At 39.9% G+C, this 27,589-nt stretch overlaps 1 protein-coding gene across 1 annotated transcript; it reads right to left on the bottom strand.

The window, feature by feature from the left end:
• Window positions 1–1,049: 1,049 nt before the first annotated feature.
• gspt1l (G1 to S phase transition 1, like) lies at window positions 1,050–27,589 on the bottom strand. The gene is made up of 14 exons (XM_042504965.1): window positions 27,158–27,589; window positions 24,889–24,933; window positions 17,797–18,045; window positions 16,535–16,568; window positions 16,350–16,427; window positions 16,007–16,187; window positions 14,288–14,442; window positions 11,259–11,399; window positions 10,296–10,389; window positions 6,251–6,331; window positions 5,387–5,560; window positions 3,012–3,101; window positions 2,538–2,706; window positions 1,050–1,711 (listed from the first exon to the last, which is right to left on the bottom strand). Exons 1-14 carry the CDS (start codon window positions 27,348–27,350, stop codon window positions 1,659–1,661), a joined length of 1,737 nt encoding a protein of 578 aa, XP_042360899.1. The 5' UTR covers window positions 27,351–27,589; the 3' UTR covers window positions 1,050–1,658.

Here is a 27,589-nt window from a genome sequence, read left to right on the forward strand (position 1 = left end):
TTAACTAAAAGGATGAGAGAAAACATGATTTGTACTTTAAAAAGCATAAAAAAAGACTGAATACAACAATATGCAGAGGTAGTATTTTAGCCAAAAATGAACAGGAAAATAATATGCAGAGTAGATTTGATTCTTTTCAATTTACTGTAACGATTAAAAATATTTAAAAGATTTAAATTTGATCAGATTAACATCTAGAAGATAGCAGATAGCCAAGAATGTAAAATGTGATAAATCAAATAGTAAAAAAATCAAAAAGCTGAGTGTGGGTCAGTCAGCCTTGTGACCTGCTTAAAAGTATGTAAAAGAAATTGAAGCTCAGAGTGGAGTATGTTTGAAGAGGACTTGAGCATTTTCACCATTCAATCACCACGTAACAATACGCTGAAAAAAGCTTAATATTTCCAAAGAAGAAAATGTGGAAAAACATTGTAACACATCTTACAAAGCTAATATTTTGAAGTCTGGCATATTCAAATGGTTTCTGTAGCTAAAAGTGCGCCAAAGGGGAAAAAAATGTAAAGAAGATGTTCTGTAAGGTACTTTCTGTAGCTGAGAGTAAGTGGAAGTAGCTGAAGTTCAAGTATGTTTGAAGAGTATATGAATTTCTGCCATTCAATCACAATGTAACAATTTGCTGAAAAAAGCTGAATATTTCCAAAAAAGAAAATGTGGAAAAACATGGAATGTAAACACACATCTTACATTCCTGAACATTTTTACAGTTGATAGTTTTAAAATTTGCGGAAAAATGCAGAATGTTTGAAAAAGTTAAAAAAAAAAAAAAAAAAGTTGGTTGAACGCACACTTCCCCAAAGAGCTAAAGATTCTCATATTTAAAGCTTTTCTGTAGCTAAGAGTATGCAGAAATAGAGTGCAAAAAAATACAAAAGAATTTGGATCACAATAATATGAATGCTAACTAGCATTCACAAAAATAGTTCAACATGTACCCAGACTATGTTTAAATGGAAACCTGCATTTAAAGAGACCACTTGGTGTTTGTAAAAAAGCAGCCAGTGGACTGTGCTCTGAAAATGAACACACTGTTTTCCCAATTTATTTTATTGTCATAGTTGTTTGCTTTAATAACATTTGAACACGCTCAAGCACACTGCCAGAACGCCACGAGAAACCAAAAACTGGGTAAAAGCAAAGGGAGACATGTACACCCAAGATAAACATTTTGGTTTCAACTGGTTAAGTTCTTTCAAACAATTTCTTTGCAATTTACTTCTGAAAATCATCCTTTATATTCCAAGCAAAATCCTGGTCCACATCTGTTTAGATATAACTTCTGCCATTTGTCATTGTCATTTATGAAAGCAAAAAAAAAAAGAAAAAAAAAAAGAAAAATAAATCATGTAATGATGAGTAGACCAGAGTAGGGAGGTGGGAGAGGTGGAGGGAGGGCTAACCCAGAAATGGCATAGCTGAGCTCTCAATATGAGAAAGCTGACTCGTGTGGACTTCATCTTGGTGTCATTTGCTTAAAAACGGGTTCTTTTTCACGTGAGTTTTTTTCTGAAGCTGTTCTTCGGCACGCTGAAGGGGGGCGTGACAGGGAGGTGCCGTCGCCGCTGACAACTGTGTGGGCGGGTTATGACCGAGCTCCGCCCATTCTTTCTCACCAGGACACGTAGGCAGCTCCGTCCTCTTCAGTCCCGCTCAGCGACCAGCTTCAGCACCTTACCGATGGCGATGGTCTTACCTGAGACACAACAGAAGAGAACCATCACATCTCTGTCCCCGATTCACTTTACTGATGCACGGCTCAGAATGAATTCACATCAACTTATCATATCCAAAACCTTTTGAATCTTATAGAACCTTAAAGGCTTAGCTTTCATTATTTCTAAATATCTAAAGGCAAAAAATAATTCACCTTTTAATGAAACTCTACAGGTTTTAGTGACAACCTAATTGATGATCACAACCTGTAGCTCCAACATTAAATTGAGATGAGAATACAATAAAACATTTCATGTATTCATTCTGTAAACAGCTAATCTCCTGTACTGATCAGATTCAAATGATGATCTGATTTACAGTATATAAAATATATATATCGTCATTGGCAGGTACTAAATATTAAATGACTCATCAGGGGCAAAAAAGATGATCAGGACATCCTTATTATTTATCAATATTTTGTGTAGCTAAAGCTGCACTATAAACTGAATACATTTGGGTTTAAAGACTAGTTGCCTGAACTGAACAAGACATTTTAAGACATCAAATTGGGCTCTCTTTGGCATTTATAGACTAATTGTTTTGTCAAAAAAAGAACTGATTTACAGTCAAAATACTTATCAGCGTTAGTGCTAGTTAGTAGCTGCAGCTGCAGAAATGCTTGTTGCTGAGATTCAGTTTCTTTGTTTGCAGGAGAAAACAGCTCTCAACAGGAAGGAAAGCTGAACATTTAATCATCTAACAGCACATTGATACGAGACTGAAAACCAGCCAGATGAACATGTTAAACCCATGGCAAGGACATGTTGGATAGCTCCACCCCCCAGTGTCTACAGATGCTGTACCTTCGTCCCGTAAGGTAAACCGTCCCATCTGAGGAAACTCTTTAAAGGTCTCGAGGCAAATGGTCCCTGCCGTGCGCAGACGGGCGATGCACACCTGGTCCTGTTTGACGAATCGTGGCCGTGTCTTACTTTTGTCCCCTGTCTTCTTGTCTACCAGACAGATTAAGGCCTGCAGATGGAGGGAGCACATTTACATTCATCCCAAACTTCCACAACCACAATAACTCACCTCTCTCTGGCAATATGTGCATGTACATTGATTTTTGTACAATAAAGAGGAAAAAAGAGAAAACTACAATGAAAGAAGAATGCTATGTTTGTTCAAATGTCACTATTACCTCTACAACCAATCATTATTCCTGATCGGCTTCAAACACTACTGTGAGACAGTGAGTGGTGTTTGTATGTGTGTCTGTGTGTGTGGAGGCCTCATGTTAAAAGGGTAAAAAGTGAAGTCGGCATTAAAGGTCTTACTGTGATTTGCACTTCTTCGATGCAGGTGTGAATGTGAAGGACTGCGTTGTAACCTGGACAGATGATGGATTTGTGTTCAATGATGACAATCTGTGGAGAGATGATGGAGGGCACATCGAAAATCAACAAACATTTAATTTTGAAGAGCACTCTCAGTGCACCAGCTGATCCCCCCCACAGCTCTGTGGGCCATTTCCACTATGGTGGTTTGCTCAAAGGGATCCAGACAGCAGTGAGAGGGGAGGGATAAACCAACACCAGCTAGATGCTCAAGTCCAGAAAAAAACTTAATTTTTTTAGGTAATAACTTGTGAAATGAAATTTTAACTTATTATTAGGGATGCACTGATTTATATGCCGCACATCGGTATTGTCCGATATTTGCCTTGTTGATTGCTATCAGCCTATCTCAGGGTTTCACAGACATTCCTTTGTGTGTGACTAAATCTTCTGCACCACATATTGATTTTGAATTTTTGGAACTGGATTGTTCATTTAAGTGCTATTATATATACTGTTTACTTACTGATTGCACCACACTCTTGGAGCACAGAGCATACTCTAGGCACAGATGGAGCAGTAGAATGCCAGGCAGTATGAAAGTGAAACTTAAATGCTCTTTGTGCTGAGTCTAAAAGCTCTCTTCTGCAGCAGCTGAACCACGAGAAGAAGACATACTTTATAAATCCCAGATGGAAATGTTAACTCTGTTAAAAGTTATTAAAGACCAGAAATACACACACAGGTACAAACAGACCGATACATGGATTAAATGGAGAGATATCAGAGTGAGGGGGCTGCCCATGGACTGGTGCCCTGAGCAGTTGGGGGGCTCAGTGCCTTGCTCAATGGCATCTCAACAGTGCCCTGAAAGTGAACAGTCACCTCTACAAATGCCAGTCACCTCTCTAGGACTTGAACCAAAGACCCTCTGGTTTCCAACACAAGTCCCTATGGGCTGAGCTACTGCCGCCTGCGTCATATTAATTTTTGCCTGCAATAAAGCAGCGTGCCACACTAAAGGAGCCCCATCACTGAGGGGACAATAGAAAATGTGTCTGGGAAAAACAGATATTCCCTGAGACTCCTCTGGGATGAAAAGACACGGTTAACTCACTATTGTCCCATCAGGGGACGCACCCTATAGTGTCCGAGATAGCGCTAAATTGTGAACAACAAATCCATGTTGACAAAAGCAGGAGGAGAGCTAATTAATGTTACATTATGATGCCTTTAAGCTCTTTTAGTAAAAATGAGTTTTCTGCAAATGGAAAATCATAAGAATTATCATGACATGTTCAAATGTAGTATTATTAAATGTATTTTTTGGTGAGAAACTTGAATAAATGCAGCCGTCTCTGGGAGAAATTTGTTAACGTTTTTAAAGCAATATAAGGCTAACGGTACAGAGTCCACCTAAGCAGACACAACTGGACCAACCAGACCACAACTCCAACTGTCCATTTAAGCCCTCAAAACCACCTGGGCTCGAAATATTTATAATTATATTTCTTTTTTGCTGGCCAGCAAAGTTTTGCTGTGAAGTGTGCATTTTTATGATGGGCATGTGCAATTGATGGCTGAAAGTATACAGTTTTTAATTGTTGTATTTTACTGTGCATGCATTGCTGTTTTTATTGTTTTTTATACTGCAGAGATGAAGTCCAAGGCAAATTTCCCACTGTGACGATAGTCTTTCGAATTTATCTAATCTTATCTAATATACAATAGAGAGGAAAATTATGGCAAATCTTATAGAGTAGAAAGACTGGCATTGCTTTTTTTCTTCATGTTTTTCATGTGAAAATAGGGTGTACTAAAGGTTGTTTGTAAAACAGTTTAGTTATTTTGTTATGTAAAGAAATCTACCACAAAAGGAGGAATATATAACAACAACAGAAAAACACTGGTATTGAGCCAGAATTTCACATTCAGTGCATTCCTACTTATTATATGCAAAAGATTATTATTACAGTATGCACTGAAAAATTTTATTACACTATATGCACATTACTTGAATATGAGTTTAGGACAGGACAGTGTGAGCGCGAAAGGGGGAGAGAGAGAGGGGGTGACATGCAGCAAAGGGCCGAGGCCGGAGTCAAACCCACGGCCGCTGCGGTGAAGATACAACCTCTGTATATGGGGAGCCGCTCTATCCACTGAGCCACCAGGACGCCGATGAGTTACAATTTCATTTCACGTATGAGGTCATTACATCAGAGTGTGATTATTCACTCCCTGGAACTGGTTCATGGCTAAGATTCTGTGCTCGGAGTGTGAATCCTGATTGCTGGTGGTGCAGTGTGAGCACTTATAAACACAGTCAGGAGCGGCTCGGTGATCGTAGCCCTGAGCTGCAGAGTGATACTGACCTGGGCGTCAAAGGTGCGCCCTGAGTGGCAGAGGTTCTCAGCATTACACAGGATGAAGCCGGGCAGGATCTCCTCCTCCTCGATGCCCTTCAGCCGCAGTTTGAGGTTTTCACCAGGTCCGGCGTCGTCTGTCTCCACGTCATCTGACAGGAGACTCAACACCTCCACCACATGCTGCGTGAGGACAACAGGCAGAAACACATGAAATAAGACATCATGGAATAAAACCTCATGAAATTAGACAGAGAGAGGCAGAAGAGGGATTAAAGACATGCAGGTGAAAAGTGTTTTGTGGTGTGAAGTTGAAACAAAATCACTGAACACAGAGCAAGAGTTAAACAGCAGACGAGAGAATTAATCAGTTACTCACAGTCTAAGTATTAACAGTAATAACAGGTCTACTCTTATCACAGACTGAACATTTAGTTCTCACTAACGGCCTTGCGACACTATAAAAAGATTTGCTTTGCTTCTGCCATTTAAAAACAAGGTCAAACTTCATATGGAGGACAAAATGGAATGCATCTAGTTGACTGTAGCCGCCAGTAATTATATTCTAACATTTTTTTAAATGAATTCTGCAATGACTGGCCAGTATAGTACATGATATCTGTTCTTTATTATGTCAGCCACGAGGATTTCACCAGATTTATCCAATGACACAATGATGCAGGGCATAAAGTGCAGATTCTAAAAAGGAGATGTTTTAAATTTACAACCAGAGGGAGGTTTCGATTTCTACATTCAGACTATATAAAAAACAAAAACACAACCAAAAATGTTCTTTAGTTAAGTTTTCCCTCTCTAAAATCTCATCTTTCTTGTTCCCTACAGATGGAAGAAAGGGCTTGTGGGATGTCTTACCCTGTTTGGCATCATAACCAGCTGCTGTGCTTTACTGATGGAGCCGGACTCCAGTTTGCCGAGGATCACAGTGCCCATGTCCTGAGGAGACAGATCGACAGAGTGTTACAGAGCAGGTGAGGAGAACCTTGTGTTTGCATTGACCTGTTATACACTGCTCCCCTTTTTCAGGTCTCTGCTCAAAAATTCTCATTTTAATATGGAGTATATCTCAGCAACCACAAGACTCACATTAACATTCAAGGGGCCCTGTTTAGATAATCTATCTATCTATCTATCTATCTATCTATCTATCTATCTATCTATCTATCTATCTATCTATCTATCTATCTATCGATCTATCTAAAGCGCATGGCGCAAATGCGTTAAAGGCATGCCAAAGTCCATATTGCTAGTTAAACGGCGGATAATCTGGGCACCAGGTGTGGCGTACAGAGCAGAGGGGTTGTATTTGAACTTTAAATTAGTCAAGGGTATGTTTTGGACGAAACATGAATTAGCCAATCTGTGCATCAGCTCCTATTCCCTTTAAAAGCCAGATGTGCCAGGAATTGGCAAAATGCGATAAATGTGGCTGATTTGGCGAATAATAGATGTGAGAGGTGTTCTGCTGAAGAATCTGATCTTCTTGTGCGCGAGGTGAAGGCGCGCGAGCAGATAATTTGTGGAAGCAGCAAATATCCACAAAAGCAGCAGAGGTAAAGCAGACATGAGAGGACGTGGCGGTGCAGGTTCAATCATTTTTTGCAATCCCCAGAACAGCCTTACAATGCTGAAAAGTGTACAGTGATGTGAGGAGGAGGGTAAACAAGCTCAGTTCAGCGCTAAAATCAAGCATAAACGGGAGGAGCTGATCTCTCAGTGTGCATGTTGCTGCTGGCATTTGGGTTCACTGGCATCAGCACATGGCTTTCAGCCTCACGCCGTCCTACATCCTGTAATGTGCCCCCATTAATGTCCAAGAGACGTCCATGGCACATATCAATGTTGTGCAACACACAACATGCCTTAAAGAATGCTCCGACTTCAGGCTGAGTGGTGATGTTCCACCTGACTTATCCAAACATCTGAGCTGCATGCAGGCACATCTTGCTATCGGAATAATCCACCCTTTAAATAGCAGGAAACAGACTGCGCCTTTGGCTTCAGACCATCTTTTATTTGGTCAATAGCACATTTGCTTTCTGTTGCCTCAAAATAGCACTCCGCCAACAGTGCGCCTGACCACACCTCACTTTAAGATCGACATGCCCAGGGGAGCACAAGATGGGTGCCGGGTGAGAAAATGACAACTGTGCTGGTCTGACTCTAGCAATGACACTTGCGCTGTGCACGGCCTTGCGCTGAGCGTGAGATAGAGCCCAATGTCTTAAAGTAAAGATAATAAATGGTAGATGAACTTCAGAGCTGTAAGCTGCTGTAAGATGCTAATAGACCAGATTTAATGAAGGAATGAAGGAGAATAAATAGAATTTTTTGTCCTCACCTGAAAAAAACATTACAGTTTTAGAGTGAATAGGTACTATTATATAATATTACTTTTTGTTATACTGAAATAAAAACGCATTTGCCAAAAGGCTCTAGGATACTAGAGACATGTGACAGTCACCTGTGCAGATAGATGCTTATAAAATGAAGGACACAGTGGAAGAGCATTAGGTAAAGAAATTCTAAAGGCAGAATCTTGAAATCGGCATTTTTAAGTATATTTTTGCACCCTATTTGACTCCTAGATATCATTAAAACTCATTTGATGTCACTTAAATGACAAGAGAAGTATTACATCCATCTAAAAACAGCAGGTTTTGGCAATGTTTTGAAAAATCAATCAATCAATCAGATGTTTATACATGTTTCCATTTATAGAAACCACAATAAATGCACTGAATGAGCCTTTAATTGGTTTAGTAGGCCACAATATGCTGACACATAACTTTGGGTGTAACTGATGCAGCCAGCAAATGGGAACATAGACTATGGAAAACCATGAGAAAAAGCATTGCCTTTCTCAGTAAATTTCACAGCCACAGCCTCCATCCTTTCTCCCAACCATTTAAACCCACTGAGGCCTCTATATGAAGGGGACTTTTTGTTTCATTGATGATCTGATCTGTTGTACAGTGCTGTGCCTTACACTGCAGGAATCATTAGCTTGAGTCTGACAAGTGCAACATGACAAGAGACAACTACAGTCACTGACACATAGCTAGCTGCCTCGATGTGTTAATTGTTACACAGCCGCCTGTCAGCAGTCGCCTGGCCGTTCACACGGAGGTGCATCTCTCTGTGCTGGTCAGCAGGCGATCCTGCTCCTCTAATGTGTTTACTCACATGGAGAGCTCTGTCCCTGTCTGCTTGTGTGTCTCTGACTGTGTGTCTTTTGTGTATCCGCTTGTATCTTTCGCTCACCGTTTAGACACAACAGACGAACATATGGATGCACAGGATCTATATCTTACCATGTATCATAATCTGGTCATGTATATTATATTTAATATACACTAAATATTGTTTACAATAGATATTCAGTGTGTTTTCCTGCCAGATTTACTCAGAAAAAATAAACCAGATACCAAAACTATCACAACATGGGCACTGAATGCAAGCAGCAGGCTCTTTACAGAAAATCTGTGCACTTCACAGCTCTTCTGCATGCACGGTGGACCAGCGCAAGTGTTCGAGCAGAAGACCGATTTCAAGATTTTATGCAAACTTAGAGCTATGATAAAATTAAGCAATATCACTCGAGAGGGAGTGATGTGCTCGTATATCATCACAGCTGCTATTCGGTCGTAGGCACAAGGCCGCAGGCTGAGGGCCGAACATAATCACAGCCGTGATGATATACAGCACAACACATGACCTCGAGTGTGATATTGCTTTAATAAAACAGTTCTACAAGCGCCTTTAATTTGTTCATATTAACAAGCGACGACAGATTATGATTTGTTTGTTTATTTAATGATTTTTTTTGGCTCCGCAGACACAAATTGTTCTGCAACCGCTGGACATGAAAGCTATTGCCTAGCAACGCATAAACATTTCCCTGCATGCTGCTTGCTAATCTGTGTTACAAAGGTTTTCATGTTATGCACAGAGCAAATGCTTAGTATCAAGAACATTTATCTCTGTTTTTTCAGTGAAATCAGAGTCTGTTAACAGACACTTTGGCAGCCTGTGAGATTCAAATGAGTTAGTTTGTTAAGACAGTTCGTCAATCCAGCGCATGTCCACTCATTGCCGTGATCTCCCTCACCTTGAGTCCCGGATCAGACAGCATGTGTGTGTGTCTGTGTCTCTCAGGCTGTGGATAATGTCAGATGAGTGTGTCCCTCTCTCACTGCACATCCTTGTAACATCTGTGACAGCTGGTTTACTCCCAGTGAACGGCAGTTTACCAAAACCTGTCCGTCACAGCTGCCCCCTCCTGGGCTTCCTAATAACTTTTAGAAACTCCAAAGCATGTCCAGTCAGCTCAAGACACACTTTAAAATTATATACCACTTTTAAAACATATGCCACTTACACTCTTACACTAATTAATGGATTTTGAACGGCTGTGAAGCGGAGTGATACATGCAGAGTTTAAAATTAACAGTCCCAGTGATGTCGTACTCTTATATCATCACTCATGGAATGCCTCTCAACCAATCAAATTGTTTGGTCGGAACTAACTGTTGTATAATATTGAATAATAGCACTGTCCATCTGCACAGTAAACATGGTAAATGGTAAATAGACTATACTTGTATAGCGCTTTTCTAGTCTTATTGACCACTCAAAGTGCTTTAACACTACATGCCACATTCACTCATTCACACACACATTCACACACTAGTGGCTGAGGCTACCGTACAAGGTAGCCACCTGCTACTCAGTAATCATGAACACACATGATACTTCGACATGTTGCTTGGAGGAGCTGGGGATCGAACCGCTGACCTTCCGATTAGAGGACGATCGGCTCTACCTCTGAGCCACAGCTGCCCCAATATATGCCATATTCTCCCTCAACTCTGAACACAGGCCTCTGTAAGTGTCTTACCTTGTATTTGTCTACAATGGGCAATCTGACAGGGCCATCACTTGATCTGTTGAAATTTGGCAAACTGTCCAGGTGTGGAATGAATGGTAACCCTCTGAAACAAATGATCAAATACAGACAGCAGTTAGGAGAGATGGATGAACAAGAAAAATCATTTCACTTTATTCAGTGCAGGTGCTGCCACAGCGATCACTGGAAGCATGCATGTCGTAGCCTGCGTGCATGCATCAATCTTGATGTCGTACCCAAGTTTAATAAGATCCATGCTGCACAATGTAGCAGCACTAAACTTAATCATAAGATTGCAAAAATGTCACAGTCTGCAGGAGGCTTAAGACAGCAGTAGTGTTGTTATTGCAGTCAGACAGTATCTCCAGCTCAGAGAGGCCAGCTGTTTGTTTAGTCCAATCAGATGGCGGCTCATTTGTTAACAGCCTCAGAGCAAATCACAGACTCTATTTCACCTACTCACAGGTGGGTCCCACCAACATTAGTCAACCTTAAGTTAACTGACTGTATTTAGACCTTTTTGATGAGAATTAATCCTTGTAAGTTGGGTAAAAAAAAACAAAACATTGAGATTATTTGTCTACATGACCATTTTTTGGGAGGAGTTGATGACTCCTTAGATGCAGCAGTAGTGAATGCCCTTTTCTGCACTCAGGATAGGCAGGTAAGATGGACACCAGGTTAGCAGTAAACCATGATTGTAACAATGATATTCAGTGTGAGCTACAGTATGTCAGAACCACCAGGCTGGTTTGATCACTTTAATAACTTTGTCTTGCTTGTTTTGTGTCATCTGATTGGATCTTCTAATCGGCCTTATAAGAGACGGCTGATTTAACTATTAAGAAGAAATATTGTCTGATTGCGAAATGTGGCTGATCAATCTGAGCACCCTTACTATATGGTAAGCATTCGAAGAGAAGCAAGCTGATGAGAAGCAGCTGAAGGACTTACGTGTACCAGGAGCACATGTCAGTGGGCTCCTTCAGGTTGGCCCCTGTCAGGCCAGAGCACGGCATGAAGTGAATGTCTTTCTTCGGATTGAAGCCCACCTTCTTCAAAAATGGCACTAGTTTCTCCTTACATTCTTCATACCTGAGGGCACAACAACAGCAGGACGTCAACATCTTTAAACAGGAAGGAATAAAAAAAAAAAAACATGACAGCAGCCATTTCATGTGCGTAGATGACATGTACAGGCATGGACACTCAATAAACAACACAGATCTGAGGTAGCTGTGTGAACATTTTTCACCTCTGGGTATGATCATTTACATACAGTACAAACGGGAGATAAAATACTAGAAGACATCTTAATATAATGCAGTGCTATAAAACACTGCCACTACTACTTCAGAAACGTCCAGAGATTGAATGAGTGTATCAGTTGTGTTGGCAGGTATTGAGAGAGGTGGGGGAGAATACGAAACACCACAGTCTAGATATGTGTTGTGTAGGCTTGGGAGGTATCATGGTAAAATGGTATACCAGGGTATTTGGAAATCCTGAAGGTATGTTTTTCAACACTGTCATAAATACAGGTGCTCCTCTTTCTATTCAACTCATTGTATGTAGTGCATAGCAGGCACCAATAGAGCTCAGCCTCTGGTCTCTATTGGTGGAACAGACAGCTGAGCTTAAAGACACTGCAACACATAGTGGTTACAGGACCGTAAATAGCCGGCAGCCAGCAGGTAGAGAGAGACCGTGGGGAATAACAGCTTGTTTTTGCATCTAACTTGGATTAAAAAAAACCAAAAAAAACAACAACTGTAGCTAGTGGTTGTTGGAAGAAAGGACTTACAGAGTAGATTACTAACAGGAGTAAATGGTAAATGGCAAATGGACTGTACTTGTATAGCGCTTTTCTAGTATTATTGACCACTAAAAGCACTTTCACAGTACGTCGTCACATTCACCTATCACAAAATACACAAATTTTCTGTATTCCTGAGGTCTAACAAATGTGTTTAGTGCATTCCTTTCCTCATAAAAAAGCTCATAAAAAGTATTGTAGATGCAGTCATGTTTATAAGCTGTGTATTAACAAAAATGTAACATTACTCAGAGCAGACACAAAGTTTGCTGTGTTGTGTTTGGTATTTAGCCTGCCTTTAATCTGACCATAGACACCAGAGGACAGTCAGGCTTCTTCACAAACATCAGCTCCATTCATTGCTTTTTTTCTGTTGGTCCAATGACCGTGTCCCTTTAAATTAACCCATTAACTATTCTGCACCTCACTGTTGTTAACTTTGTAGGTCCTGCTGACCTATGTAGGTTTTTATCTGACTTCATTTTGGTTTGCCCAACACTAACTTTGAGTTACTACTTTAGTTCTTGCAATTGTTCCTCTAGTTCCATAGATTGCAGAACATTTCGGTGGAAAAGGACTAAAATGCACATGCATAACCCCACAGACATGACATTTAAATGTAAAAATTATGACTCCAGTGCCAATGTAGTGATACCAATGCCAATAGAGTACTTTATTGTACTGTATGGGTTGCAGCTGTTGTGGTAGTGGGCCATTCACATATTGCATTAAATCAAGACTGCATTTGCAGTGATTGGCTGTGAGCAAAACAATAAAAATACACCTTTTTTTCCACAAAAAGGATCATATCGAGGTATCCCTTGACTAGAGAAGTTTCACAACTATTTGTACTGGGTTATTTCAGTTGAAAACATAAAAGACATTGAGTGCAGACATCCAGACTCGTCAACAGACAGAGCACATGCCATATGTGAGAAATATTATAATATAAAAACTCAGGAAACACGACAGACCTGGCCAGGAATCTCCTTCTGCTAACTTATTGCTCTCACTATATTAGCTGCTCTGTTTAAATGTTAGGCTAAAAAAAATGTGCATTCAAGCTGAAATTCAACCGTGCTGTTCTGTCAGAAGATGTAGTGACTTACACCAACTGTGAGTAGGAAAGAGTTTAAATAACGTTATTTGAAGGGCAGAATCATGCCAGTCGAATTGGATTTGGCAGTTCAATACAAATATTCGATGATTTGTTTTGTTTTCCATATAAAAAAGTTTTCAAGTTTAAACAGGCTCAGCAGGACGCTCAGCGTTTAAGCTACATTTGCATCTTATAGTAAACAAGCTAAAGGTGCTAACTATGGATCACAAATGTGCAGCAACATTTTTTGCTGACAAGAGATATCAACAAAAGCCAAAGACTGTATCATATTAACTTGGTGTGAGCTGTAAATTCACCACTCTGAACCTCTGACTTTAAAGGGGCAGCCCTAGATATTTGTTAAGCTTTGAGTAGAGGAATCTGCTAGCTGCTAGGCTAATTCATGCAATGTAAAAGATACAATTGTTATTGACATTAATTTTACACTTTATTTTATACTTTTGTGAGATGTTTTTGTTGTTAAGCTGTATTTTATCTGTGAATGGAGTCAATTTTAAGTAAACTTCACTGCACTGACCAGCTACAGTTGCTTAGTTATTTTTGTTGGTTTTTTTTTTTCGTTGGCCAGACAAAAAAAAAGGTGGGAGCTTCTTCTGTAATTGATAGTGTTCAGTGGGGATATATTATTGTTTGATACTGATAACTTTTTATCACCAAATACTGAATCGTCAACCAATTTACACATTTGCTGAAAAGCTCATTAGAAACTGTTCAATCACTTTTTTTTAAAAAAGTTAGTAAAAGATTTCAACTTTTTACTTGTCCCCTACACTCATAACAGAAACTTTTTTAAACCTCTTGTACAGAAAAAAACAGATTACTGCAGAAAGCCAACAGCTGTGAAGGAACACAGAAGCACAGCCTGTTCTATGTTTTGTCACATGCTATTTGTTTCTTATTCAGTAAAAGATTAGTACAGATCTGCTTTTATTTATTTCATGTTACTTATTGATACAAGGTGACTCGTGAGCTGCTGTTTATTGTTGCATTTATGAGTAGAGCCATTCTGTGAATTTCTACACCCCTTCTGTTTAACCTTGTACCCACCTCTCCAGGCTCCAGTTGACTGTAGGGTCATCCATTTTATTCACCAGGACTATCAGGTGTTTGACCCCAGCTGTTTTGGCCAACATGGCGTGCTCCCGCGTCTGTCCGCCCTTCTCAAAACCAGTTTCAAACTCGCCTTTCCTAGCAGAGATCACCTGAAGATCAACACAGTTATTTAGTCAGTAAATATGTTTACAAGGGCTAAAAATTACATTGAAAAGGGTACTTCCTTGCTGTAACTAACAGCTCACAGAAATGATCAGAATTGAAGTAAACAAACCTTGACCTTTGTTACAGGTTACACTAAGACTTGTTTTTGGCAATTTATTTACCTAAAAATACAGCAAGATCAACAATAAAGTGAAAGTGCTGTTTGATCACAGGGAAGTGTTTAGGTTCAGAGGTATTAAATGGGTTCAACTGCAGACTGAGGCAGTAGGAATAGAAGTGACCATACGTGAGGTGAGTCACTTCTGTTCACTGCCTTTTCATATTGCTTAACTCAAAACTGTAACTCCTGTAAATATAATGTGCTTAATTTTGTTTAACCTAATTCCAGTTTTGGTGCTTGTGCTGTAGTTCCGGCAGTGAAAAAAGTCAATACTCCTAGAGGCCTGAAAAGCATGAAAAAAAAAAAGTTTTGCTGTGCTATTCAAACAAGGATGTGCGGCCTTCATTCAAACTGGAAGGAACTTCTGGTTGCTGCTAGTACCAGGACTGAAGGGTTCACTTTTATGTTGCTGTTTGCACAACAATGGTGTAATTGACCTCCTGACAATAAAACTATTTATTTTAATGACTGAAAATAACAACTATTTCCCTTTTAATGGTTTGATTTGTTGTTGTCTTCATGGTTGCTGATGGAGATCGCGCAGGGTTTACCTGCTGGATCTTTTGAGTTTCTAAAGCAGGATTTATACGGCTATACTACTTCTTCATACCTCCGACGTAGCCTGACGTGCACCGCTCCAGAACTTAACAACACGTCGCACAGGTAGCACAGGCTTCCTGTTTATTCTTGTAGGCTGAGAGCCATGTCCCTCTTTTATTTACTGTTATTTTACAGATAAGAAACAAGAAATTATTAAGATAATAAATCGCCCATACAATGGCATTTTAAGTAACTAACTAACTTACCTTCATACGAGTAGAGAAAAACTCTGAGCTGCTAGGCTAATTTATGCAGTGTAAAATGTCACAGGCTTATGCTAATAATGTTATCATGTTGTATTTGTGGGGAGAACGTGTCCAGTTGTTTTGTCTGTGAACTGTTGTGTTATAATTGAGCTGAATTTTGTAACATCACCTTTGTTAACAGTTACTATTATTTCAGGCTTCATATGAGTAGAGGAAAACCCAGTTAGCTGCTAAGCTAATTTATACAATGTTAAATGTCGTAGGCTTGTGCTAATATTGTTAGCATGTCTAGTGTAAGACCAAATATTTTGTCTGTGAATCTTGTGCGTGACAATGACATCGATTTAGATACTTGTCTTTGAAGTCGTTGCTATTAAACCATGTTTAATGTCTGTTTTCAACCAAGTCAAACTTTACAACACTTCACAGAAACCCCACCGCTGGTTTTAGTGCTGTGACTGCAGAGCGATGTACTCTCTGCGTAGCACCCAAGCACAACTATGAATGCGCCTATAGACTACTTGGTAGACAACTAGTTAAGCTTTGATCTGATGTGCACTGCTGGTCATTCCCTGAACTTACCAGAACAGCCAAGTCTGCTTGTGATGCACCTCCGATCATGTTGGGCACAAAGCTTTTGTGGCCCGGAGCGTCTAAGATGGTAAAGTGCTTTTTGTCTGTCTCAAAGTACGCTCGGCCCACCTCCACAGTCTTGCCTTTGTCCCTCTCCTCCTGGTTGGTGTCTAAAGCCCAAGACAGATACCTGGGAGACAGAACAGTGGTATTCTAGTGTTGATTTGGTCAAGGAGGTGAGTCAAGAGTCAAATCTCAACTATAGTGTACGGCCCTCATGATTTAATTCAGTCATCAAACAACTTTTCAAGTTCTAGATTCAATCAAAGAGCAAGTTAGCTGAGACACTCACCAGGTTTCTCGGTTCTTCTCCTTGGCTTCCCTCTCGTACTTCTCTAAAGTTCTCTTGTCTACCATGCCTGTTAGATACCTGTAGGAGAGAAGAGGAGTGAAAAACTTGTCAGAAGCCTGATGTGGTGATGGAATTTCACTCATCATAAGGGGGGTGGTAACCCAAAAAGGGAAACTTCTACTCACATGATTTGTCCGCCAATTGTGGACTTGCCAGCATCTGCAAAAGAAGAAAGCAGGATGGATTTAGATTTGAAACACTCAGATATTACAGACCAGAGGAGCAGGAAGTTCCTGAACATTTTGATCTGCCAGCCAGAGAAATAAAAGGCTATGCTGAGTGATAAGAGGCAATAATGACATTCAAACTTGTTAGGGAGTACATCACTGATAACAGAGTGAAGGTAAAATATCTGCACACTTAACAGCTGTGTCAACAAACAACGAAGGACACGGAACGGAAAGATGTCAGCTGGAATAAGAATTGCGCCTGACTGATATCTCAGTACCCTTTAGGGCAGTATCAAATGTCATTTTTTACATTTAAAACTTCTGTTGAGAGTTTTGAATGAAGCTTTGAATGTCTGTTGTAGTTTATGATGTCATCACTCTAAAACTAATCCTCATTTTGAATAAAGTGGTTAGTGCCGTAAAATGAGTTAATCTTTTTGATTTTATTATATCAACTGTCTTTAATGAATACATTTTAGAGATGCATTGATTAATCGGTCTATAGTCACCTTGTTGACTGTCATCAGCAAATAGGCAAATAAAATTAAATTCACTGATGGCAGCGACTGATGTTATTTAGTTGTGTCACAAGAATTTTGGGCTAAAAAAGCAGAAAAACTCACAATCATTGCATTATGTTGAAACTGGCTGTCAGTCAGTTGACTTTAACTGTTAGCAGTTGGTGGCCAAAACAAACAGCTAACTAAGGTCACATTAAGTTACATAGTGATGCCTGTAAACTCTATTTAGGAGAAAAAAAAGATAATGAGCGTGGTAAATTATAACGTGCTGATGATGTGTTCAAGTTTAATCTCTTAATCTTTCTTTTGGTGAGAAACTTGAATAAATACAGTTGTTTGGATAAAATGTATAATCTTTAAATTAACTGCTGTTGAAATTTTTAAAAAGCAATAAATTTGCTGTTGCTGAACAACAATAAACATTATCTACCCATCTATGTATCTATATATCTACGCGAGGGTCTACGAATAGATTGGTTATTGACGACTGGCTAAGTGCACCAGTAGTTGTTTTTGGGGCAATTTTTGTCATTTTTTTGCTTTTTTTTTGCCTCTAAACAACAAGAGGGAGCTGGGGTTTTGTCAGTTCCCAACACACATTTGTGTCACTCCAGCTTAATAGCAATGCTATCAGGTAACATTTGATCTGCTTATAATCTGCTAAATGGCCAACAGAAGACAGGTGTATTCACTGACCTACGTGTCCGATGAACACAACATTGATGTGTTCCTTCTTGGGTGCGTCTGGTGGTGGAGGTGGAACCTTGGGTGCTGGCGTTTCCTCTTCCTCCTCCATCATCTCTGGAGCCGTCTCCTCCGCTGTTGCCATCGATGGTCCCCTGTCCCCACAAGAGCCGCCTCCTGGCTCCTCCTCGTTTGGCTCGGCCTCTTTCTGGTCCCACGGCTCCTCTGTGGTCATCTCTGTGTCGCCGTTTTCCACTGGAGCTGCAAAGCCACAAACACAGTCCACATCAATCAGAGCCCTTTTCTTTGTTTCGACAAGATACTTAAAACTACTTAACTGGGAGTGAAACACTGACGAGGCTAATGCTTTTCATTTTTTTCATGTTCATTTGGGGCAGTAAAACGGAGCTGAACATCAGTGATCAGCAGCATATCTGTGTTCTCTTTATGTTTTTATTTCTTTTAACTTTCTGTTACTGGAAACATTTTCTGAGCTGTCTATGTCACAAAAGACTTTGTTTACAGTAAATTGCAGTGATCAGTGTCTTGTCACAAAAGGAAAGACGAGAAGCAAAGAAGCTGTTAGCCCCATGAAACCTTGAAGAATAAAGGAATAAAGACATGTATTCAGGATGAAAAAAACAAATACTTACTGTGCAATGTAACCTGTAAATAGTTTACTTGTATGGACTTGACTTAGAAATGTGGTATGAAAACAAAATTTTTTTCTGTGATTTAACTAAGAGCAATCTTCAAAGATTGTCAGCAGCAGAATCAGCAAGATCTCATCAAGCTGCTCTGCCCATTTGTGAATTTGTGTCTTGAAAAACCTTCTTTATTGTTCATGGTCAAACCTAAGCAGAACACCCAAAGCTTCACTGTTTCTATAAACATTCATTAGCACACAAATATCTCCTCAACTACTCACATTGCATTGTAGTTGCAAACCTGTAGTAAGTTTGACACGTCATTTGTCCTGTCTGACAAATAATAATTATAAAACAGACAGAAAATAGTTCTGTCCAACCAAACAAAATAATAAAGCACATAGCAAATAACAATAAATTATATGTCACCAAACACAGTCTGCTTGGTTTTTCTCACAACCCAATGCAGTTTAGTTAAATCCAGTCCACAATCACAAAAACAAACTTGAAATCGGAGTTTTGACAACAAATCTCCACCACACAAAACTAATCAGGAGATCAAAATAGGAATGTTAGCATCTGCAGTCACAGTTTAATGACAAGTGCATATTTACAATACAGTATATACACCAGGTAGGTACTCATATAATGCGTTCATGTGATGTCAGAATAATTGGAATGACTTCCCACTGGGAAAATTCACATGAACGGCCTCTAGTGTCAGAAAAATAACTCAGCAACTCGAAGATAATTCTATAACACGAATTCTCAACTTGATGTCATAAATTACAGAAACATGTCAGGCGAAAGTCAATGTTTGGTCAATGGTAAGAAACTTTTTTGTCAATTCATGTATAAAGTATCACATTTTTGATCACATGTACAGTGTAATATGGTATTATTGGTAGCTGTTGTCCATGGAGAGTTACTTAGATTAATTAGAAAGTTTTTTCTAGCATAAATCCTGACAAGTCAGGTAACACTATTTTTATGCTACACTGTAGTGGTTTAGAATACTTATTTTTGAAATCATGGCTCAACTTATCTGTTTTCTTTGCTTTAAGTTAATTCTTTGCTCCTGTTTTAACGCTCTTAGCATTCAAAATACAACCCAGTTTCCATTAGGATCCCACTTTCTCATCTCAAAGTACATGAACACAACCAAGTCAGAAGAACAACTTCCAACTTGGAAACTCCAACCTTGTGACATCAAGTGAACGGCCAGTCAGTATAATTTCCACGGTTCGCCAAGACTGGAAGGTACAAGAGAGACTCCGGCTGTAAAATACACCCATTAGCAGTCTCCTAAAACAGACTCCAATAACCAGGTTTGTTTGCCAAGAGGTGTTTTTTTTTTCCCTTTCACTGAGCCTGAGATAAACTAATAAGAGTTTCCTGCAGGTAGGGCTGGGTATCGGTACTTGATACCTTTTATGGTATTGACCAAGACAACTCAATACTAAGTAGTATGCAAATGTCCAATCAAACAAAGGCTGCATTTGATCTTTTTTTACACTGGGGTCCTGATTGCAGACGCTCAGACTCCCTGCTGAATTAGCAAAACAGCTCAATGTCTGCCTGGTTAGCAGCGGCAGCTAACACATCCGAGTTGTTAAACGGTCCCAATAAACTTTAAACCAGTTTAAATCCCAGTCAGGCAACGTTAGCCGTGTAATGTCAACAGTTAGCCCTGCTACTGTGTTTCTGTGGCTGTGTGGACTCTCAGTGACTGTCCCTGATGCAGAGCTCACACTCCTGCAGCAGCAGCAGCAGCTACAACCCATACAGACTGTGTTGTGGTATAGTCAAGCGTAGAATATTTATCTGACTTATGCCATATTATAGGTAATGAATGAGGTACTCTTTTGGTATCTATATCCGTTTAATGGTACTAATATTGGTATTGGTATTGTAATTTTTTTAAACTATACCCAGCCCTATCTGCAGGTTAGCTATACTTTTACAGTATGTATTGGATTGTGATTGAATAATTTTAAGAATGTGGGTGTTAACTCTAGGACACATGAAGAAACTCTTGACAGATGTCATTCAGAAGGCTGGTCGCTTCAACCTCTGTCAGTGAGGCTTCCATATTTCTGTTAATGCAAGCTTTGTCCAATCAGGAAGTGATTTATGATTTGTTTTCCTCCATGCCTCTCTTTGACAAGAGCTTGACATAAAGTGAACCTTCACATAGCCATCACAGCATGAGAGACAGCCACCACCAAGAAATATCACAAAACATTGTGATGAAGAAGTGTAGTGCCACAGCAAGACAGCAATGAACACTCGGCCCCAAAAGAGGAGACAAAATAGGAAACAATGACAATGCTCTGACATCAAGCCTCCTACACAGTTCAGCAGAAAACAGATTGTGGTTCAGTGTGTTTTACCAGTTGTGGTTCCTCATTTTCCCTTTATTTATGGGACAGTTTGAGAGAGACAGAAAAGGTGGGACAGAGAAGGGGGAATGACACGCAGCAAAGGGCCACAGGTCGCACTCGAACCCGGGCCACTGCAGGAGCCTGAGGCATATGGGGCGCACGCTCTACCCAGGGAGCCAGAGGTCGCCCTGATACATCTGTCTGATTTTAAAGTATTTACACATGGTTTGACAAAGTTGATATGTATTTAGCTGTGCTTTTGTATTGAAGTGGAGCTGGGTGACATCTTGACTTTACGTCATGTACCACAGCTTGTTTCACAGGTATGTATAAATCTATGCAAGCATAAAATAACTATATATCAAACACTGAGAATAAACCGTCACATTTTTTAAGCCACCTCAATAACACTCTCCTATGGCTCTCTCGCTCTCACAGACACAAAAAGAAAAAAGTATCATAACATAATACCTTGTACGCATTGTCTAACCAGTCTAGACAACTCTGTCCTTGGTTTTGTGTTACAAAACTGCACATTTTAGAGTAGCTTTTTACTGTGACCATCCTAAGGTGCACTTGTATAGTAGTGATGCTGTGTGATCAGCATCTTGATATGTCACACCTGTCAGGTGAATGGATTATCTTTAAAAAGAAGAGGTTTTCACTAACATGGATTTTATAAATTTGCAACTAAACGGCCTTTTTGTGCAACAAAATAAAGGACTATGTGCCCTATTTAAACAATCAACAGTGCATGGTCTCTAACTGCATGGCATAAGTGCATTCAGGGTGTGTCCAACTCCACTTTTAGAAGTCAAATGGCTCATATTCTGGGTGCAAAGTAAGGCACAAAGGGTTGTCTTGTCCTGTATTTAATCATAGGTGTGTTTCAGCAAAAACATGAGTTCAACCAATCAGAGTATCATCTCCCATTCTCCTTAAAAACCAGGAACGTCTGCACCTGGTACACCACTATTTACATGGCGGGTTAAACATATTGGAGCAGCAAGCTGCTTTTTGCTGAGAGTGATGCAGTCAGAGCAGTAATGTCACTGCAGCAAATATTGTGGGACATTTAAGCAGAACTAAACACTGTTGTTATAAACTTGAAAGAGGAAACAGAAATGAAGTTTTAGTCTCTAAAATAATTAATGAAGTTACACTGCTCTTCCTGTGTGAATGTTCACTGCGTCTCTCTGAATGAGGAGTCAGACAGCAGCTCTGCTCTGATCTCTGCCATGTTTAAATTTTACACAATGTCATTCATATTTCACTTGTTAAAATACTTCACCCAACCCAGACTGTCAGCATGTCCCTGTGTGTGGAAGAAGCAGCATGTTATGTGTGCTGTGAACCCCCCTATTAGGCGCACCTTACTCTGCGAATAAGGCACCCTTTAAAAAACAGGGCGCCATTCTGACTTTCTAACCAGGTCCTTGTTGGTCAATGGTGCAATTGGTTTCAGCTGTCTCAATATCGCAAAATGCCAACAATGCGCAGGACCACACCTCATTTTTAGACCTACACGCCCATAGGCCCACAGATGGGCACCAGTATATTACTTACACAACATCCGCATCGTCTGCAAAAATGACAACTGCGTCAGTCTAAAACTAACACTGACAGTTGTGCTATGCTTTGGGTCGGCTGTAAGATTGGGCCCTTAGATCTTTGACTTACAAAGCAAAAACAATAGTGTTGCGTTAAATTTTTGTTCAGTGTAAAGCACACATATAATTATTGCGCTTGCAGATTTGCATATCATAGTAGACTGGACTCTCAGCCTCGATGGAGGTCTGCACTTTCAGAGTACCTCATAGTTATATATATAGGCTGGGCGATAAAATGATATCAAACGCGATGTCAATGGAATGTCGATAGAATAAATTCCAGCCATGTTTTGACAGACAACATGAACAGTCAGTGATAATAAGAATAGCAACGAGGCAAACCAAATGCAGTGAATGACTCTAGAACAGCTAAGTGTTTGACAACCGAGTCGTATGTGCTTCTACAGCGTTTCATTATCGCGGATCAAACAGCTGATGGTATGACAGCAGCACCAAAGTGTCTGAAACAGCCAAATTTGCAGCGGTGGAAAGTGCCTTCTTTAGTTAGTTTCAGGTTTACTCGGTCTTGGATGAATTATTTAGAAACACCAGGACGCATCACTCCGTGTCTCATCCAGCCGCTCCCACTGAGTTCTTATTATTACCGGGGGCGGATGTAATGTTTTGGGGGGCTGGGGCCACAAGCACATGACATTATTTTCACCCTTTCTCTAACTGGGAATGTTGGCAGCTATAGGAGAGGCAGACCTCAAAAGTTGTTTTTTCCTGAGTAAAATGATTAATAGCACAGATGTTTCACAGAAGATTCACAGAAGTTGAAGTCAGAGTCCTGCCGTCAGGAGAGGCTGGCCTATTATCAGCACAATGTGCTTCAATGTACCTACAGTTTGTTTAAGATGGAGCTTTTAACTTTTATATAATGCTGGAAAGTTTAATAAATAATAATAAATCATATGTTTATTACACTCCAACACACCATGGTCACAATGAGACTGTCAGTGAACTAGGATATCTTCATATCTCACATTTTAACCCATTTCTGTCGAAAATAAATATAAATGAAATGAAACATTTTATTATTAATTGCCGCTGTCAAAGGTACGCTCAGTGTAGAAAATGGGGTTGGCCGGCAGTGCCTCAGCAGCAACGGTCTCTGTGTGGACACCACAGTGATGCATGACGGCAGGGTAATAAAACAAAACTACGTCATTCCTTGTTCAAAAATTACATTTTTTTACAGAAAAAGTAAAGTACAGAAAAAGGCACCATTGGGTACCACTGCTGGTATTGGTTCAAATGTGAACAGTATCACAAAATCATTATAAACCCAAATCTTGTTTAACTTCTTGCATTACTTTAACAAAATACCCTATACTTTTGTGCATCCCACACCTTACTTTGTCTTACCAACTATTAATCTTAAGTTAATCTACCAGGGATTCCCTAACTGTCAACACTCACAGGTCAGGACCTTAAGAAGGTTTTGAAAAATCTCTTAAATTCAGTATTCTGTTAGAACTTTTCACATTTTCTGGATTGAATACATTTGAGAACGATAAAAGCTTATTTACAGCAGGGAGCTGTCACGTTTACAAACTTGCTATACATACAGTGTGGAGATTTCATGTGGTTTAACAAATGTTCAAATATCTAACTACCTTTACTAGTTACACGGCTGTATTTGCTCTGAAACATAAACTTACAACAGAAACCTGCCTAATGTGTGCACAGTCAACAAGACTTACAACGCAGACAAGGTGACCACACCTTAACTGCTGTGGTCATCATCTGTAAACATCCAACCACACTTCTTTGGTTCATTTTCTTCCAACGATGGGACATGTTTCCACTCAAGTGTTAAACAAATACTGTAGGCTTTTAAAGAATCCTGGCATGTTTATTTAAATGACTGCAGCATTAAATGACCTAGTAACACTGCTAGCAGAGCTGCTGTATGTATAAATGATACTAATTCTTACAATAGTTTAATGTTAGCAGTTTTGGTATTTTACCGTTTCCCACTATAAGAGAAAACAATAACCAATGTAGCTGCACAATCAATGCACAGCTCCCTCTTGAGTATGGCCATGTCTGTTCAAAGCAGTAATTAAACAGAGCCTGAGTCAATGTGGCAGAGCAAGATCCAGACAGCCTGAGTCTAAACTAAAGACAAACGGATGCTAATCTACAACAAAACGGTTCAGTTAGTTTGTGGTAACCGTTGACATTTTTTTTATCTGCAGAAAACCCTCCCCCCGTGGCAGATGTAGATACATAAAGCCAATGCTGCTGAAAGACTACAGAGAGGGGGAATGGAGCTTTCAGGCAAACTCAACTTCTGTATTTGGGTCTCATGATGTAACAGTCACTATAGGCTTTGTTAATCCAGTCCATTCAGTATGGGCCTGCACATGTCCAGACAATTAGGCGAGCAGTAACAGCATGTATGAGACAAAAGGCACAGAGGCAGTCTTAACACTTAAACACAGAGTCCATACATACCAGCACTTTCTGACACCTCCATGCTGGATATCTTTTCAACAGCAACTGGAAAAGAAACAATAGTTAAGTTAATGTTTAAGTTAGTTTAACCCTTTAAAACCCCAGCAAATTAGTTTGAGTTCTTTCAAAAACACGGGCAGAAAGCAAAAAGCAACTTAACAAGACATATACCCAAAAATGAGTACACAAAAAAAGTAGAGTACTAAAACAAATAAGCAAGACATCCTTAAATCATCCAATTTTTTTTCACCAGTTCTGATACATCTGCAAAGTTTTGTGAGTTTTTGAGTATGATAAAGCCCTCAAAAAGGCAATTAATTTTAGAGAAAAATACTACTTTTAATTCCCTCAGCTTCACGACCACCTGCAGTCAGGGCTCTGGCCCTAACAAGAGAATGACCCCCCCAAAATTTTTAAGCTTATTTAAAAAAATGGATACACATACATTTTTCCACAATTTTAAATATGTTATAGTATTCATACAGACAAGACATTTTTCCCTTTTTAACCTAATTTTCATGTTTTTTTCTTTTCACTTTGAATGTCTTGCAATATGCAGGATTTTTTTTTGTTGCACATTTCCTTTTTCCTCATGTTTTCAAAAGAAAAACCAATTAGCTTACATTTTTATGGGTTAAATAGCTTGTGAAAGACATCTCAACACAGCACAAGAAAACTGATGTCAGTCCATGTTTCAGTGGGTTAAAGGAGCCTTGCCTGTTTTTCCGGCTACAGGCCACATTTACTTAAAGGGAAAGTGTGGGAATTTGAGGAATTTCTATTCGGTCTGTGGCTAACAGAAAACAAGTGTAGTTCCTAGATGTGTCATAAACAGATCTCACTTTGCCTTCAGAGGCAACCTAAAGTCAAGGCCAGAGAGAAACACAAGAAAAGAGAGAAAAGGGGTTGACTGATATTTGTTTTTCAGGGCTGATACTGATTACTAGTATTTAATGAAACTGATAACTGATATTTGGAACCAATATGCATTAAAAGTGAAAATCTTTGTCAGTATTTAAAACTTGAGATTTAACAAACTCCCAAACAAGACTTTGTTTAATTGCCTTTAGCTAATATTTAATCAAATCTTTCAACTTTCAACCTCATATACAACAATTTCCCATTATTTTTTAAATAGCCAACTGAAAAATTAAACGAAAAAAAAAAGAATAAATAAAAATAGCTCCCTGAGGTTTAATACAATTAAAGTTCCTCCCATGTTGAAACTTTCTTTGCACCTTTTTAATTAATCGATTTGATCAGAGATCATTACAATAAAACGCCAATACAGACAACGAGTAAAAGGCCAAACATTGGCCCCAATAATCGACCAGGCCGATAATCTGTCAACTCTTACACAATAATCTGTTCAATATGGAGGACTTTAACAGCTTTTTTATGTCAGTAAACTCCACGTTGGACTGGAAGCATCCATTTGATTCTACTGGCCTGTGGTCTGTGTGGTGTGTATGGGCCAAACAGTGGAAGGTTTTAAGCAGATGACACACTGAATATGAACAGCAGTATCTGACAAACTATCTGTTGGAGTTATGAGGAACATGCTAACTAAAAGTTTTCCTCTGAGGACTGCCGTGTGACATTGCTTAGCCTGCTCTAGGTCTCTGCTATTTTACGCGGTTTCCAATGACACATTTTGCTCCACTCTTGACCAGCAGTGCGTCAGAACATCCACGTCACACCAAACACTCACGTTCCCACTAATTTCTCTTCAGTGACGAGTTTAGCTTTAATCATCATGTGAAGTTTGACTGTTTCACAGTGACAACGTGGATGTTTGCCAGCTACATTTTTTCCTGATTTAATGTCCTGCTGCAATGAACAGTTCCCAGCTAAGAGGCACTGACTTCACACAGAGCGACACAGGCGCTCAATTGTAAAACCACAGCGGCTAACCGAAATGCTAACATTAGTTAGCTACCCCCGGTTACTTGTAACAAGCTAATGCCGGCTGGGCTCATGACTTTTAAGACAGTTGTGACAGTGCTCAACAAACTATAACACCGCCCAGCAGTCGAACGGCGATGAACTATGGACGGGGTTGATAGTTTGTGGATAAAGCTACATTGTCAGAAATAACAAATTATTGGAATACCAAACAGCACAGCTGCTAAGTTAGCTAGTTTGTCGCGCTTCAAGGAGCGCGTGTCTGTACGGAGGCTAGTGAGCTAGCATGTACCCAGCCCAGGCTGCTGTTAGCAGCTAGCGCATTGCTAGCTAGCGTAGCTCCCCAACGTGTTTGTGAACTCACCGACAGAATCGAGATTTTCCGAGTGTGCCTTGATGGAAAAAGCCGGAACAAATTCGGCGGCGTTCACATTGGGCACAAACGGTTTGGCGTTCACGTTTAGCGACGTGAATGCCGATTCAAGTTGTCCGTCGATTGTGGCCTCCACATCGTCCTCTTGTTCCCAGGAATCAGGGGCAGTGTCTCTCGGGTCCATCGTGGGTCTTGGATTTTCACTACTAGGAGATTTCAGCTACGCAGTTCTTGGTCCACGGAAGTGTCCGCCCCAAACCCGACGTTAAGGTCACCCCTCGGAGTAACGGAGAGCGTCCCAACTCGAGCTGTGATGGTTTGTCTCCGATTCAGGTGAAGTAAAGCAGCCGGTTTCTAACGGTAAACGCCAGAGAGGATATTCGACTCAGCACTCCCAGAGACAGTCCGCGTGAGCTAATGCGT

This window comes from Plectropomus leopardus, chromosome 17, assembly GCF_008729295.1.
Source record: "Plectropomus leopardus isolate mb chromosome 17, YSFRI_Pleo_2.0, whole genome shotgun sequence".
NCBI lineage: Eukaryota > Metazoa > Chordata > Actinopteri > Perciformes > Serranidae > Plectropomus > Plectropomus leopardus.

Excerpts from the sequence above, each read along its gene's own strand:
- gspt1l (XM_042504965.1), bottom strand. The coding sequence starts at position 27,350 with ATGGACCCGAGAGACACTGCCCCTGATTCCTGGGAACAAGAGGACGAT. Across the intron at positions 18,046-24,888 it reads GGAGGTGTCAGAAAGTGCTG|CTCCAGTGGAAAACGGCGAC; the intron begins GTATGTATGGAC and ends GTGGCTTTGCAG. Across the intron at positions 11,400-14,287 it reads GTCAACTGGAGCCTGGAGAG|GTATGAAGAATGTAAGGAGA; the intron begins GTGGGTACAAGG and ends TTGTGCCCTCAG.